The 14885-nt window shown below is 38.7% G+C and overlaps 1 protein-coding gene across 3 annotated transcripts in view; it reads right to left on the bottom strand.

The window, feature by feature from the left end:
- Nucleotides 1–14885, bottom strand: part of LOC111945845 (cohesin subunit SA-2-like) — a 57925-nt gene that overhangs the window by 17571 nt on the left and 25469 nt on the right. For all 3 annotated transcript variants that reach the window (XM_023948486.2, XM_023948491.2, XM_086880676.1), the window contains 9 exons: nucleotides 9143–9250; nucleotides 7155–7263; nucleotides 6187–6304; nucleotides 5212–5315; nucleotides 4690–4782; nucleotides 4514–4603; nucleotides 3515–3718; nucleotides 1880–1956; nucleotides 868–955 (listed from right to left, as the gene is read on the bottom strand). In XM_023948486.2, the coding sequence (XP_023804254.2) occupies nucleotides 868–955; nucleotides 1880–1956; nucleotides 3515–3718; nucleotides 4514–4603; nucleotides 4690–4782; nucleotides 5212–5315; nucleotides 6187–6304; nucleotides 7155–7263; nucleotides 9143–9250 (991 nt within the window). The remainder of the gene's footprint in view (nucleotides 1–867; nucleotides 956–1879; nucleotides 1957–3514; nucleotides 3719–4513; nucleotides 4604–4689; nucleotides 4783–5211; nucleotides 5316–6186; nucleotides 6305–7154; nucleotides 7264–9142; nucleotides 9251–14885) is intronic.

Here is a 14885-nt window from a genome sequence, read left to right as displayed (position 1 = left end):
CCCCCTGAGAAACTTCATTACTAAGGTGCTGCTTCTGCAGAACTTCTCTGACATCTTGATGAGTTCAAGGGAAAGCAATCCACATATCAAAAAGCGTGTTCCCAGAGGCTCACTTTAGCTTGGGAGCTCTTTGGGATTTCTTTGAAGCCTTTGATGAAAGGCAGATTTCTCCAGAGGCCAGTTCAGAGCAGGAGCCAAACCTTGGTGCTTCGATGTTCCATCTAAAGGAGTCCACCTCTACCCACTGGCTGCAGGCTCTCTCTACTCAACTAAACTTCACCCCTTGCCAAAAAACCCCCAAGTTCTCTCCTGCAAACGGGGGCTGGTTAGCATTCATAATTGCTGAAGTATTTTACCTTGCAATCCTAGAATACACAACTCCATCTTTGCACAATGTTTGAGGTGAGGCAACCAGGTAACCAAAAGGCTGCAGTTGAGACAACTGGTAATTATAAAACACTACAAGAGTCAACATGTAAGCACCAGATCCAAAGTACTCCAACTTCTGGTTACGTGCAATCTAAAAAGGGTTCCTCAGGGTCCCAACAATTTCATGTGTACTGAAACTGAGACTGTGCAATCATTGGAAGTAATGAACATGAAAAAGGATCAATCCAGATGTCAGATGATTATCACAGTTCTGAAAAATCTCAAAAAATTAATTAATATAAAGGCATGAATTTAGAGATTCCAATCACATTATATCAAAGACAGCCTCAGTTTTCCAGATTGAGAAATGGACACAGTATCTTCCTGTCTCATAGGACATTGAAATATAAGATTTTTTAATACTTTGGATTCAATTGTGCTTTCATAAAAAAGAAAAAAAAAAAAAAAGTTTTTCAATGTTAAATATTAACTACTCACCAGAACAGGCAAACTGCCATGTTCCGTTTCAAACACCAGGAACCTTAATGTCTTGTCATACAGATTCCACTTGGTGAGATCATGGGCACTGCAGGTGAAAATAAATAACAATGATACACTAAGCATGAAATGAAGACTCACCTGATCAAACAAGTTAAATGTATCCTATTTTTGCTTTTCTGCTAATTGCACATGTATAGCAATACCATTGAACAACTAAATGTTAATTATAAGGAGGAAAAATTAAGTTTTCATCATCTGACACTGCAACCTTTAGACTATAGCTTTATAATCTGCATTCCTACCACAAAACTGCAGTGTTATAAAGAGAGGAAAAGGAAGCTTGAGTTCTGTATCTCTTGCTATACTTTATGTATACTCCTTAAGTGCTCAAAAAGGTCTAAAGAACAATTTCCTCAGCTGACTCTAAAAGACTGTTTTTAACAGTCTTGAGTATTCTCAACTCAACATTAGACTCCTCTTTGCAAAACCAGACAGCCCCAGCATGCTGGACAGGTAAAAAAACACACTGAGAAGAAGGCCCAATTCCCCTAACTATCTTGCACAACAATTTACCAATCTCTGGAGAACCAAGATTTTGAGAAATCATATTTTAACAAAAGAAGATCAGATAAACTAAAAATAAAAAGCAGATTACACCTGCTGCAAAGAATGACTGCATTCACTATACCCTCTTCAGACTGACCACCAGTATTGTCAGTAAGGCTGTGGAAAAACATCCAGCTAGGACAGAGGCACCACAATTCTGCAGCATACACTTCTCAGCCACATTAGGGCTGATGCTCAGTAATGAGTCCAAAAATAATTTCATATCCAAGAGTACAGTTCTAGTAAGAAGAAACCAAACCTTGCAGCAACTGTCAGAGAGATCCTTTTCATTCTCTTGTGAAAAACCCCACTAAACCCAAGAAGCAATTCTCACTTTGCATGTGTAAGGTTGACACTTTAAGTATATGGGAACATAAATTGTGTAAAAAAAATTTTATCTCACTTATGAAAAGCTGCTACTCTTCCCAAAGTAGAGTGCATCCGGGAAATTTCTCCTGCGTCCGTACAAAATCCTCCTTCCTAAATCATGAAAGTTTGGGAAAGAGAAAGGAATTAACCAGTGTGGGCCAAGGCAACTACTGTGCTCTCTTTCCAACCAACCCACAAGCTTGGATGACCCTCCTCCAGCCCTCCTTTAACCTTTACCTTTAAGCACTCTACTCATGTCTTGCCCTACAGTCAAAAGAAAACAATATAACTGCACAGAAATTTCCTATAAGGGAAAATTCCTGTCATCAATAAACCAATGGCAGCCTCTCTAGATTGCAATATTGCTAACACAGAGTAAAAAGTAGCAATTAGTCTAACATGGTCCCTCACACAGTCATTAAGGATCTCGGGAAAGCTAAGTGTTCACATGGTGCTGACCTTCCTTGCTTCCAGCTGCCAGATCACATTCAAAGATAGCTAAAAATATATTAAATACTTTCCCATAGATGCAATTGCTGTAGTTTCCACAAGCATACTATGTGATTCTGAGGGACGAAATATACAACCAGGAATTAGAAGGGAGGAGAAATATCTCTTTATTTAGATATAGATCACACTACGGAGGAGTCGAAGAATCCCTGGTCTTGCACTTATCTTGTTTCTCATAAGTACACATTCTCCCACATTGACATAGATCTCTATTTAAGACCAATAAAATTAATCCAATCTGAGGTTAGGGGATTTTTTGGCTTGACACATTTTGCAATATCCCTGTGTCCAATAAAAACTTGCCAGTGTTAACTCTCATACCATGGCATGACACCTGTTCATGACGGCACAGTTGATCAGATCAGCTGCAGGCTTCTGTTGTTCAGCTCAGCCAGCAAGCTATTCATATCCCCACCAGCTGTTTCTGCTTTTTAGACCTAATGAAAAGCTTTGAGGGAGACTGCAGTCCTCTTTCAAGGGGAAAGTCATTATTTCAAAGACCCTCAAAGCTATACAATCTGCATTACAGACTGCTGTTTGCTGGTTTTTTTCCCTACATCCAAAGTGACAGCACAAAGGGAATCTTGTGTACAGACAAATATGGAGAACTACAGAATCGCACCTTTTTGGGAAGAACCTTGTCACCTGTAGATCGACAGCACTCACTAGCTGATTTTGCACATTGTATCTTTAGCACAGTACTGGAGTAACTACAAAGCAACCACACCACAGACCTTGGGCCCAGAATATATGGTGTAGCTATTTTGTTCCTCACAAGTACACATTCTCCCACACTGGCACAGATCAACAAAATAATTTCAGTATGAGGTATGGGGACTTTTTGGCTTGACACATTTTACAACATCAGCATCCAATAAAAGCCTGCCAGAAGACATACAATGCCCTGTTGGTGGTGTGGGCTACCTTGTTTATTATTTTCCCAACTCTATTCCTGCCAAAATATACTGCCAAAATATATCTGCTGCATTAAAATGTGAAAAACCATTCTTTTCAGAGGTGCAAACCCATCTTTTAGAGTTCTGCCTCCTTCAAGCAGAAATGGTAGGCAAAGAATAGTTCCATATCCCCCTTAATTTTCTTTGTTTTCCTTTTTTTTCCTAGGGGAACAGTCTGCTTCCCCTCAATGAGTCACACTCACCTTTTGCCAGAAGCAATCTAGTAGCTGGTTAAGCTGTTTCATCAACTCATCTATCATTTGAGTTCGAGCACAATCCACCTTACTATAGATGGCAATTTCTTCACGGCACAGGACATAGTAAGTCCTGGAGGAAGCCTCGAGGACAGACATGTCAGAGTGTTTGGCCACAATGTCTTTTATCTCTCTCAGCAAAGCATCCAAATGCTGCAGATGATAAAAGGGGTATTTATAGGTAAATTATACAAAAAATCCTCCTATGCTTTAAATCACTTCACTAGGCCCACATATCCCTATGGGTCATATAAACAAGATGAAACAAATGCCAGTCTAAGGAAAACAGAGGACACAACTTTTTTTTCAGTGTTTATAGCTCTCTTCCATCATTATGAGTCTGGATCTTCCTAAAGAATGAAGCAACTGCTCTAAGTTCTACTTTAGCATGTCTAGCACTACAATTAACCTCAGAGTGTTTGCCTAACACTGCCTCCCTGTAAACACCCCTGCTTAAGAATACATTCAGCTATTTCGAGGATTTCATCTATCCATTTCTGACCATCCCTTTCCCATCAGCAGATATACTATCTCCATTCTTATCTTTCAGTTACTGTCCCTCCCCAGCAGCTGGGAGTCAGCCTTCATCGAGAATGAAACCCATTCTGTAGTAAACTCCTGGGAGACACCAACTTAAGACACATGGCATAACCCACCCTCTCTCCAGCCAGGAATGGAAAAACCCAGGGCTGGGTCTACCACACAAAACCACAAATCGTTACCCACCTAGGTCAGACACAGCATAACAGAACTGACAAGGACTAAGGCTTTTCTTTCCAGCTCCAAATCAAAAAGAAAAGCCTGAACAAGACCACTTTCCCTAAGGTATGAGACCATTTCATTGTATTTCAACAATTTTCTACTTGTTCCAAGTCCCAATAAACTCCCTACATTCTGACATAAACTTAGTACATTCCACATGAACCGATTACCCCAATTCCTATTCACCTTCTCTAGATGACCCGTACTGTAAACGTCTAAATCGTAATACTGAGGAATCTGCAGAAGATTTGCCACTTTTTGTGCATCTGTTGAATACTGCAGAGAAAAAACAGGATATGAGTACATTGCAGGAATTTTAATGAAATATTTAACATGCATTCAGAGAGCAGCTGTTAAGTTACCTTTGCCAAGAGCTGAGGAAGCACCATAATAAAGTGTTCAGTAATTTTGGTACAATCTTCCAATTGGATTTTCTTCTCTTTTACTGACAAAATCTGCAGATAAAGCATTTTGTTTCAATTATAAAATCTCTGGGATTTGAGTGGAATCTTACAAGCTTAACTCATATTGCATTGTCTCAAGCACATCAAGCTAAGATACAGGCACTTGTCCATGAAGAAAACCAGATGCTTTTTTTCTGTTAACCTTAAATTAGATGCAAATTGCTGAACAGCTATATGTCATGGGTAAAATGCTCATCATTTGTGAATAACATGCTTCAAGTGGCTCTCCTCTAATGCTCATCTCCTTCAACATCCACTTCAAGTAAGATCTAGAGGTGAAAAGACATTGCAACATTTCAGAAAAATAAGCTATTTTATTTCCTAAGATACATCTGCAACTGGGAACAAGCTATCTGGCAAAATACGTAAGGCAAAGATAATGTGATGACAGGACAATAAATAAGACTAAGATGCACTGACTTTTTTGGCTGCACCTCTGCCCACTGGAGGATGACCTTCAGCTGCTTCTCTGACTGTTGCGAGGATGATTTCGATGAGAGCACTTTCCTGGGCATCGCTCAGTGCTGGAAGTAAATCAGTCTCAGCATCACACAAAAGAAAAGTGCAGATGCAGCAACAACTGATGTTAAGCCTACTCATTTACCTGAGGAACTGTGGAAGGACACTAAAGAACTGGAGATGTAGTGCTGCTAAATAAACAGCTAGAGAGTGTTTGACTTCATTTGAAGGAAGTTATTTTCTGCATTTACTGAGTACCATTAATCCCTTAATGGCTGAACTTTTGGGGGCAGTTGGGCTTGCAAAAACACAGCAGTTTTAATGAGGTCTCCTACTGACTAGTCTCATCTAGGACAAATCTTTGAGTACCAAAATGCTCACTGGGTCTATGAACTGATTTTAATCACACAACTAACTCAAGTTCTACTACAATAACTATTCATAGAATCATATAATGGTTTGGGTTGGAAGGGACTTTAAAGATTTAAGCTCACTTCAAAATAATTCTACAAGAAAAACCCCTCTAGGGTTAGATGTCAGTGAACTCAATATATTACTCATTTTCTTTTGAGGTAGGAATAAAAGCCTGACAATAATTGCATTTCAATCTATTAATACTTTTAGATTCTAAAGTTTTGGACAAACAAAGTGTACACTACATAAGTGTTATGGCTTAATTACACGAGTATTTATTGCACAGGTTCTAAACTAACATTACATAAATATAGAATACTGAATAAAACAAATATGTTGATATAAATATTACACTAGCAGTGCACTGAGTTGCATCTGCTTTGTGACACTTGGGGACACTTTGTGACAGTTTGGGACCAAATGGTACTGCAATATGAAATGATCCTAAACTAGCTAAGGTAAGGTTCCAAAAACAGCATGGGGAGATTCATTCAGACAAAACTAAATTCTTTGTTTACCCACCTTCTCCAGCTTCTTCAGCATTTTTTAATAGAAGAGTGGTCATGCACTCCCAGTCCTTCAGGAATTTGCCTGCCCAGTCCCACAAGCTGTCTACTAGGTATGCAACATGTTTGTGTAGCTAGGGATTAAAAACACGAGCTTATAAAAGCCAATACATCACTAAAATTAATAGCTTCATATGCTCCTTTCCCTTTGTCCAATGACAAAGCTCTGTCAATCACACATATATTCACATGCAGTATTCCAACATATTCAGTTCAAGGCCAATCAACATTTAAACACCACATCTTCAGTCTGATACAAAGCAGGAAAGGGGTGAAAAAGCAGGAAAAGCAGGCAGAAAATATTTAATTTTCTTCTTTTTTATACAAGTTTAATTTTAATTAAATATAAATTAAAATACAAATACAAATTTAAATTAAATAATCTCTGAAACTAAATTCTGTATTGTTTTATATTGCTGATCATAACAGCCAAAAATCCAGGACTAGAAACAAGTCATCTATCCAATTCTTTGCAGAAAGATTCAAAACCGCTATGCCTGAGACACTTTGGCCAGATAGAGGCACCACTGCAAAAGCTAAACCATGAACTGTTTATCAGCACTTAAGGTGATAAAAGTCTCAATAAAACTACAGTTTCTGGTCAGCATGGAGCCATGGTAGAGCAACCCACATTTGCCTCCAGAAAGACATGGACACGTACCAAAAAACCCTCACTTGGTCTTTCAGATTGTTTCCAGAAACTGCCTCAGCATTGATTCTCTCCATTAGCACACTTAGTACTAAATTAGTTTTAGTACAACAGAACAAAAATGGCTTCATTAAAAACTTAACCTAGAGAGTAAAATCATTTCAAACACCATACATTTCAGAGCTCACCAACAGAAATTGCTTTCAAAAGCAGAAGATAATTGATTTAATATGCAACACTGGATTTAAAAGGCTTACTGCAGGGGCTGTTCTCACCTCACTCTCCAGGAAAAAGTGTATTAATCTTTTCAGTTGGTCAGTGCTCGCCCCAAACTTTCCTCCTCCTTTGGGCTGGACTTCTTTATCTCCCTCACGACTCAGCAGCCTGCCAAAAGAAAAGCACATCAGTCCACTTCTGCCACATTCTCCTTACTCTTACCAATGCAATTCTGTCAAGATCACAAGGACTTTCTCTTTCTTAAGTGTCTACTTATTTACCCCAAATCTCATTAGACTTTTTTATAAGATGAAAGGAAAAAAGATTGTTTTCCATTATGAGAAATACGCTATCCCTGTGGATGCAGAGACTATTTCTGACAGTTTCACAGGTACCCTGCCACCTTTCTGGATGACAGATGCAGATTCCACAGAACTGATCATACAACAAGGTAGGCATTTGTTCATGCTTGAAGAGTCTTGCTCTAGGCCAAATTTAAACCTTAACAACACAGCAGAGATATTACTACACAACCACTATTCACATCACAGTGCATCTTGGGACTGCAGCTTCTTAAGGAAAGCACAGTATCTTGTAATTATAAGAGGCAATTAATGTCACAAATACAGTGGGAAATCTGTTCTTCCTCTTCTGTCTCAAGTATGAACCACAGTATGAGACTTCCATTTCCCCCTTCATCCAAAATTACTCTATCATGCACAAAAAGTGCTAATCCCAAGATAAATACAGGAAGGCCATCCCTGCAGATTAATGGAAGGCCCCAACAGCTTGGATTTAAGAGCTGGATCAAAGTACTAAATGTCAGCAAAAGCTTGTGCATTCAGGAAGAGCTTCTGCTGGTATAATTTATGGCAGCTAAGTAACCTAAGTTAAAATATGCACACATGGAGGAGATTTTGTGCAAGCCAAGAAGAAGGGGCAGCAGGGGTGGAAAGCATAAACTCAGCCGTATAACCAGGGAAAGAAGCGTGTCACTAATATTTGTTATCACACCAGAATGAACATTCTACACTGGAAAAAGTGCTGGAGAGAGGCCCTGGGCAAGCAAGAACAAGGATGAGATTTACAGGGTCAAGGTGTCCACAAGGCACTGGCAAGTTGGGTAGAAAAAGTGAATCAGGGCAATCACTTTGGTAGCAAAATGCAGCAGAGTTCTGAGAGGAGACACATCTAATTTATGAGAGCATATTAGGACCAACACAAAAGACAAAGTCTAGCAGATGTAGTAGCAGACTCATCAAAACAGAAATCTCTCTTAATTTGTCTTTCTGTTGGACTTAGCTCTACAAATTCCAGAATGCCAACATTTCAGTTAGACAGGAAAATACAACTTGGAGGAGATTCTATATGAGTGGAAACACAATTATTATTTTTGAATGTTTCCCCACAAAATCCCTGCCTAAATATTTTTATTTTCATTCCTTTTTGTAAGTCAAGATTATTTCTCTCAGCCATAGAGACTGTCTCTTCCCTTTTTAGCATGCCAACTCCGTTCAACTTCATGCAACCATTGTTATAAGAAGCCCATTTATTAGTTACTCTTGGGGAAGATAAACCCTGTATTTCATTAACCTGACAGCAAATTGGGAGGGCTTTTTAATCTGCTGCATCTCTCATTATTCAAAGCCTTTACAATGTATAAGGCAACTTCCAAAGGGAGAAGAAGAGGCCGTTTTTGTGATTAATCACCAAACTATGAAAACCCAGCAGATGCCAGGTGACAGATTAGCTTGTAAGAAGTAAAGTAATAGGAAAAGAAAGTAGAGAGAAAGAGGGCACATTGTCAACATGGCATTGGCACTTCATATTCCCTATGTTAGACTTACAACTTTTCTCACACCTATTGTTTCAGACCTGTGCAGGAAAACATGCAATTACCACCAGACAGCATTTCTCTTCTGATTCACCAGAATAAAGATGGCACACACTTTCAGCAGAAAAATTAATGCTTAATGTCCCCCTTAAATAAATCCACCTTTATTCCAAAACAAATGAGAATATGCAAGAAGTAGGCAGGCAGAGATACCTTTTATAAAGGAATTCCCCAGCTGCTACTGCAAGTGGACGGTGTGTGGCATAAACAAACTGGTATAACATTTCACAGTCTTCAGCTGATAACACATCCTCACAGTTCCTAGGCAAAAATAACAACGGAAGTTATAGTCCAGGTTTATCTGCAAAGAATAGTATGAATGCTATGTCCAGCTTTTACTAGACTTGATTCTCCATAACCATGCAACTTGTTTACACAGCTATGTGTAAATTTTTGTAGGGCATTTCTAAAAATGCTCTCAAACAAAATTGACAGCGTTCTTTTACTCACTGTGTAGAGAATCAGAGGTCTGTGTAAGCCATGACAAATCAGGCTCACTGCATAAACACAAACATTAACTTAAAGTATAATTACAGTTGATCAGTGATCACGGTAAAAAGAGCAATAGTAATAAAACAGGAAAATCATGCCTTTACTTTATGCTTAGATGTTCACCAAAGAAGGTAATAAACAAGAAACCTTCATTCTGCAGTACAAATTATTTTTAAGTTATTCATTCCAGTATCTTAAAACTAATATTCTATTACACTAGAGTCCCATGTAAAAAGAATTCAAAACACATTCTTGATGGCACATTTATGGCTGTGACCTCTCTGCACAAACACATTCAAAGTCATGACTTTTTTCATTCAGCTACACATCTTGATAACACCACATGCCAACTAGTAAACATAGAACACTTTCTGAGAGGTAGAAATGGTATTCATATCAAATATTTACAAAAAAGAAACTGAAGCATCAAGGTTGAATAACCCAAGAGATACCAGAGCAGTGAAGTCCAAAGAAAGAATTACAGTTTCCAAATACCTCTTTCTTACTGCCACAAAAATGTCACTGGACTAGGCTACTTCAGAGAATGAAAGAGCAACATACAAGATCCTTACACTTACTACACCCAGGTGAGAGGAAAGGATTTTTATTGATCAGTGCATTCAATCCTCAAGTAGTAACACTTTAAAACCATCTACAGCTGTGGTCCAACACCCTCTCTACAACTGAGGATTCATGCTATTCTCTTGCTAAGAGTGATGTCCAAAAAAAATAGGCAGTCCTTCCTATGCTTGCCCATTTGTCTCAAACCCCATCGCATCCTTTAGCATCCTCACAAGTCACAGAGCCCCAAAATATCCTCCAACCTGACTGAAAAAGAAGTGAGCTCACATTAGGTGAGAACATCACTAATGCATCCATTAAAAAGGTCTTTAAATGAAAGTGCTGATGGTATGTCTCCAAAAGTGACGTACCAGTCTCACAGGATAATGTGAAATAAAAGCTGCCTTACGTAATTAAGGCAGGTTTTGGTGGACTCTTTAAACATGCAATAACCTTGAGCACATATTTGCAGTAATAGAACACATAAGAAGTGTAAAGGAATACATATCAAGAAACCAGCATAAAGGAAAATACTTATGCCTCTCATTTTACTATCTACAGCACTGGGAAAGTAGAGTAAAGATGTGTTTATTGGTTAAACAGTAAAAAAATGAAATAAGTAAAATGGTTTTATGGTGCATTAGAGTATATGAATAAGCAGTGGTGTGTCCCAAGAAGCCATGAATGATCAAATTCATTAAACTTCTACAAGTTTAACAAGTGAGAGTAAAACAAAGAATGACAACAAAGAGCACTTACAGGAATAAAAAGACATGATATAATAAGTATAAAAGGCTATGGGGGATTTAGAGTAAAAAAACTATCATTCTGACAAAGTTTCTTTCATTCTTTTTAATGTCAATCTATTATTCAGTTCTTTTAAAGCATTGGTTTCCATGAAGATATCTTTGTCATTTTTTCTCCATATATATTTTTTTCAAAATTAGTGGAAAACTTGGACTATAAGAAATTTCACGAACATATGGTGATCTAGACTGAACCAATACAGAATCACAGAGCACTGAGGATGGTCAGCACCTCTGCAGATCATCTGGTCCAATGCTCTGCTCACAAGAGGATCAGCTATAGCACATCGATGTGTCCAATCTATGAAGTCAAAGACTTTACAAAATCTCTGGCAATATGTTCCAGTATTGGATCACTCTCACAGTGAAAAACCTTTTTCTTATCCTTAAATGGAATTTCCTGTATGAACATGACAGTCAAATACACACAATTTTTAGTATTTTTTTTTCTTTATATTTCAGGTTTGCTCTCTTTAGCACATTTATAGAAATAATGAAATACCTGAATGTTTCTATTTTAAAATAGTTCCTTGACTAACTTGTCAGATAGCTTGAAGAGCTCAGAAGCACCTATCTCTCTGGCTAGAAATTAAGGACTTTCCACTACTAATGAAACTGCTTTTCCTTAGGTATTTTCTATCCTTAGGAAAGACCCTGGGGATCCCGGTGGACACCAAGTTGAACATGAGCCACCAAGCCAACCAACCAAGGGTTCTCTTGCTGAAAAGAAGGTGGATGGCATCCCAATCTGCAGTAAGTGTTACCAGCAGGTTTGGGGAGGTGACCCCTCCCCTCTACACAGCACTGGTGAAGCCACACCTGGAGTGCTGGGTCCAGGGCTGGGCTCCCCTGTACAAGAGACATACTGGGGAGAGACCAAGGAAGGGTCACAAAGATGGTCTGGGGATCATCTCTCCTGCAAGTGGAGCATCTCTCCTTTGAGGACTGTTCAGCCTGGAGGAAAGAAGGTTAAGAGGGATCTTAGCAATGTGCGCAAGTACCTGGTGGTGGGAGTAAAAAGACAGAGACAGGCTTCCTGGTGCCCAGGACCAGAAGCAACAGGCATGAACTGAAACACAGAAGGCTCCTTCTGAACACGTTTTCACTGTGAGGGTGACAGAGCTCTGGCACAGACTGCCAAGGGAGGCTGTGGAGTTTCCATTGCTGGCGATACTCAAAAGCCATATGGATGCAGTCCTAGGCAATGTGCTCTACATGGCTCTTCTTGAGTAGGGATTTGGACCAGATGACCCTTCTAACTTCAGCCATTCTGTGATTTCCAAAATCCCAACCTCCCTGTTTTTAACTTTGTCCTCTAAATTGGGTTGGGTTAGGAATTTACCTGTTACATTAATCTAGTGGACTGTTATTTCCTCCCTCCTTGAGCCATGAGTAGGTGAGAGGCTGCTCCAGCTGCAAATGAAGCATCCCCCAAACAGCAGAGAAGCAAAGGAAGGGAGAATAATCCATTTTCTTTGTAGCACAAGCTGACAGATATTCCTGACACCACTGGAGCACCTGATCTTTTGTTTTTTCCTTTCTCAAGTGGGAGAGAATACCTGTGCATATGACTACTACAATTACTGTTCAACCACTACTCTCTGAGCCACGATGAGGTTTACGCTCGTAATTCCCTCTGAAATGAGTGCTCAGGTGTTTTACCTTGCCTTTACCTGCAGGCAGCAGCACTGGATTACACCTACAACCACCAGCACTAACACTACCACACTAAACAGGTGCCTCTCTTTTTTACATCCACAGGGCAGTCATCAACCACTCAAAGAATACTTCAAATATAGCAGTAATACTGCTGCAAATTTACAGCCATCAGAGTGCCAAGCAACAGATAAAGGTTAAGCCACAAGTGCCTGCCAGTGTTTAGATGTCTAAAAATAAACAGGCATGGCCTTCCACATACCAATCTCATGACATACCATTTTCTCTGCACTTCAGTGTGAACATGTCACAAAGAAAAAACTGGGACATTCTAGAGGGAGATCACAGACCCATTTTGTTCTGCATATGGCACCAGTTGAAAGATTTCTTATTTTGCTTTTTGTTTCATTTTGTTGCATGCAAGAGGTATGACTGCTGTTGTTGCTTGACTTGGGTCTGTGCTGTTGCTCATACCAAGGATAACCACCAAAACCACAAGAGTAAAATAAAAACACACCTGATGCGCTTCACAGAGTTTTACACTAGTATTTGTTTTTAGTGGCTGTGCACATTATGGTGATGACAACCCAAGGTACAGCATCTCAATCAAAAAAGAATCTGTTCACTTTGCATTTAAAATTAAGTCAAGTTAAACAGATGCATTATAAAAGCAGATTTGTGCACAGAGCACTAACAACCAAAAAAAAAAATTATATGTTTAAAGTATTCTAATGTCTGCAATAAAAAATTTAAGTATAAAAAATCATGTACTACTAAACTGTTCTGTAATCTCACTCTAGCTCCTCTGCTCTCTTTGCAGTATTTCAAGACACACTTTGGTGATCAGCAAAATGACAATATGGTTGCCACTAAAATGTAACAATAGTCCTTTCCCACCCACTGTACAATGGGATTAGCATGTTGCAATACACTGTGATTATGCTGTGGCAGACTGATTTTTGTGTTTAAAACTCAGTTTAATTTCCAGTTACATTTGACTAAAGTAAATCAAAACCATTTTCTGCTGGGCTATTTACATATTCAAGCTAATTGTAGATTTGTGCCCCTACCCAGACCACCTGTAACCTTTCCATATGCATCTACTGCAGCTACCTAATTACTTTTGCTGCTCTTCCAAAATCCCTCTACGCTTTTAGGTAGTTAAGCACACAAAAATTAACAGAATTGTCTATCAGTAGGCACACTAAACTAATTTGCCTCCTAAAAGGCAATATTTTTTTTTACCTTGGTCTCTCATTGTCACTCATGTTTTCTCCTTTATTTCCTTCCTAGTTCTATTCCCTGTCAGAACCTTTACAACATTAATGCTAACAATTATGCATAATTCAGTACCATTAATAATTTCTATTATGCTAAGCCTCATAGGCTCATTTCCACTTCAGGATCACATCATGCTGTGTAAAAACAAATCTACTAGCCCAAAGACTACCATTCAATAGAGACAACATGCAACAAACAAGAATGAAACAATCTCAGCTCACAGAGATACACAAGAAGAAAATACAAATATGGATTTGAAAAAAAACTAAGTATATGCAGAGCAAGAGAGTTCTGAATTAGCACTGGGATGTTTTTTTAATAATGTAACACATATAAGTGAATTGAAAAGATCAGTGTTTTCACTACCTCTCTTGCTATCAAGAGAGAGAATGTAAAGGCACAGCAACTTTATGGGACAGTAGTACAGAGTAACCAATGTATATTCCACAGGACTGGAATGCAGTGATGGTTGAGAGATGCTCAAACCTGTTACTAACATACATGGAGCACACCTCTGCTGCCACTGTAAAATATCACAAAAATGGCCAATTAGAAACAAGGTCTTGCTGCTATGCTCACCCAAAAGACAACTATGGAAGTCAGTCAAAGGAAGTTACTGACATAATATATTTTTCCCAAGAAAAATTACCCAACAGAGAAAGCTTTCTTCCTGGCCTTACTTCTTGATGACTCATGACATAACAAAATATGTATTCCAAGATTAGAGACATGTTCCGAAGGTCAATCTCTCACCAATAAAGACTATAATATTTTTTTTAAAAAAATTAATTACTCCAGATCAGCTACAGGGAATTCAGACAGAGATTCTTGCCACTAGCTTTAAAAGTAGAAACTTGACCTGAAAGGTCTCTCACATCTCACTAAAAATGCAAGGTGGACCACTTGAATTCAGTTGCCAAATCTGCAGATGACAAGAATTAGTCACACAAAGAGAAGACAGCATGACAGAAGTAGCAAAAATTTTATTATATCAATGCACACTAGTAGTCATGCCACTTACACAAGCTACTCTTATCAAAGAGAAGAGCTGTTGTTGAATTTGCTTGAGTTCCCAGCTCACACTTTCACCACTCCAATAA

Source organism: Cyanistes caeruleus, chromosome 3 (assembly GCF_971803275.1).
Source record: "Cyanistes caeruleus chromosome 3, bCyaCae1.hap1.1, whole genome shotgun sequence".
Lineage (NCBI taxonomy): Eukaryota > Metazoa > Chordata > Aves > Passeriformes > Paridae > Cyanistes > Cyanistes caeruleus.
This window is presented reverse-complemented; position numbering and strand designations above follow the sequence as displayed.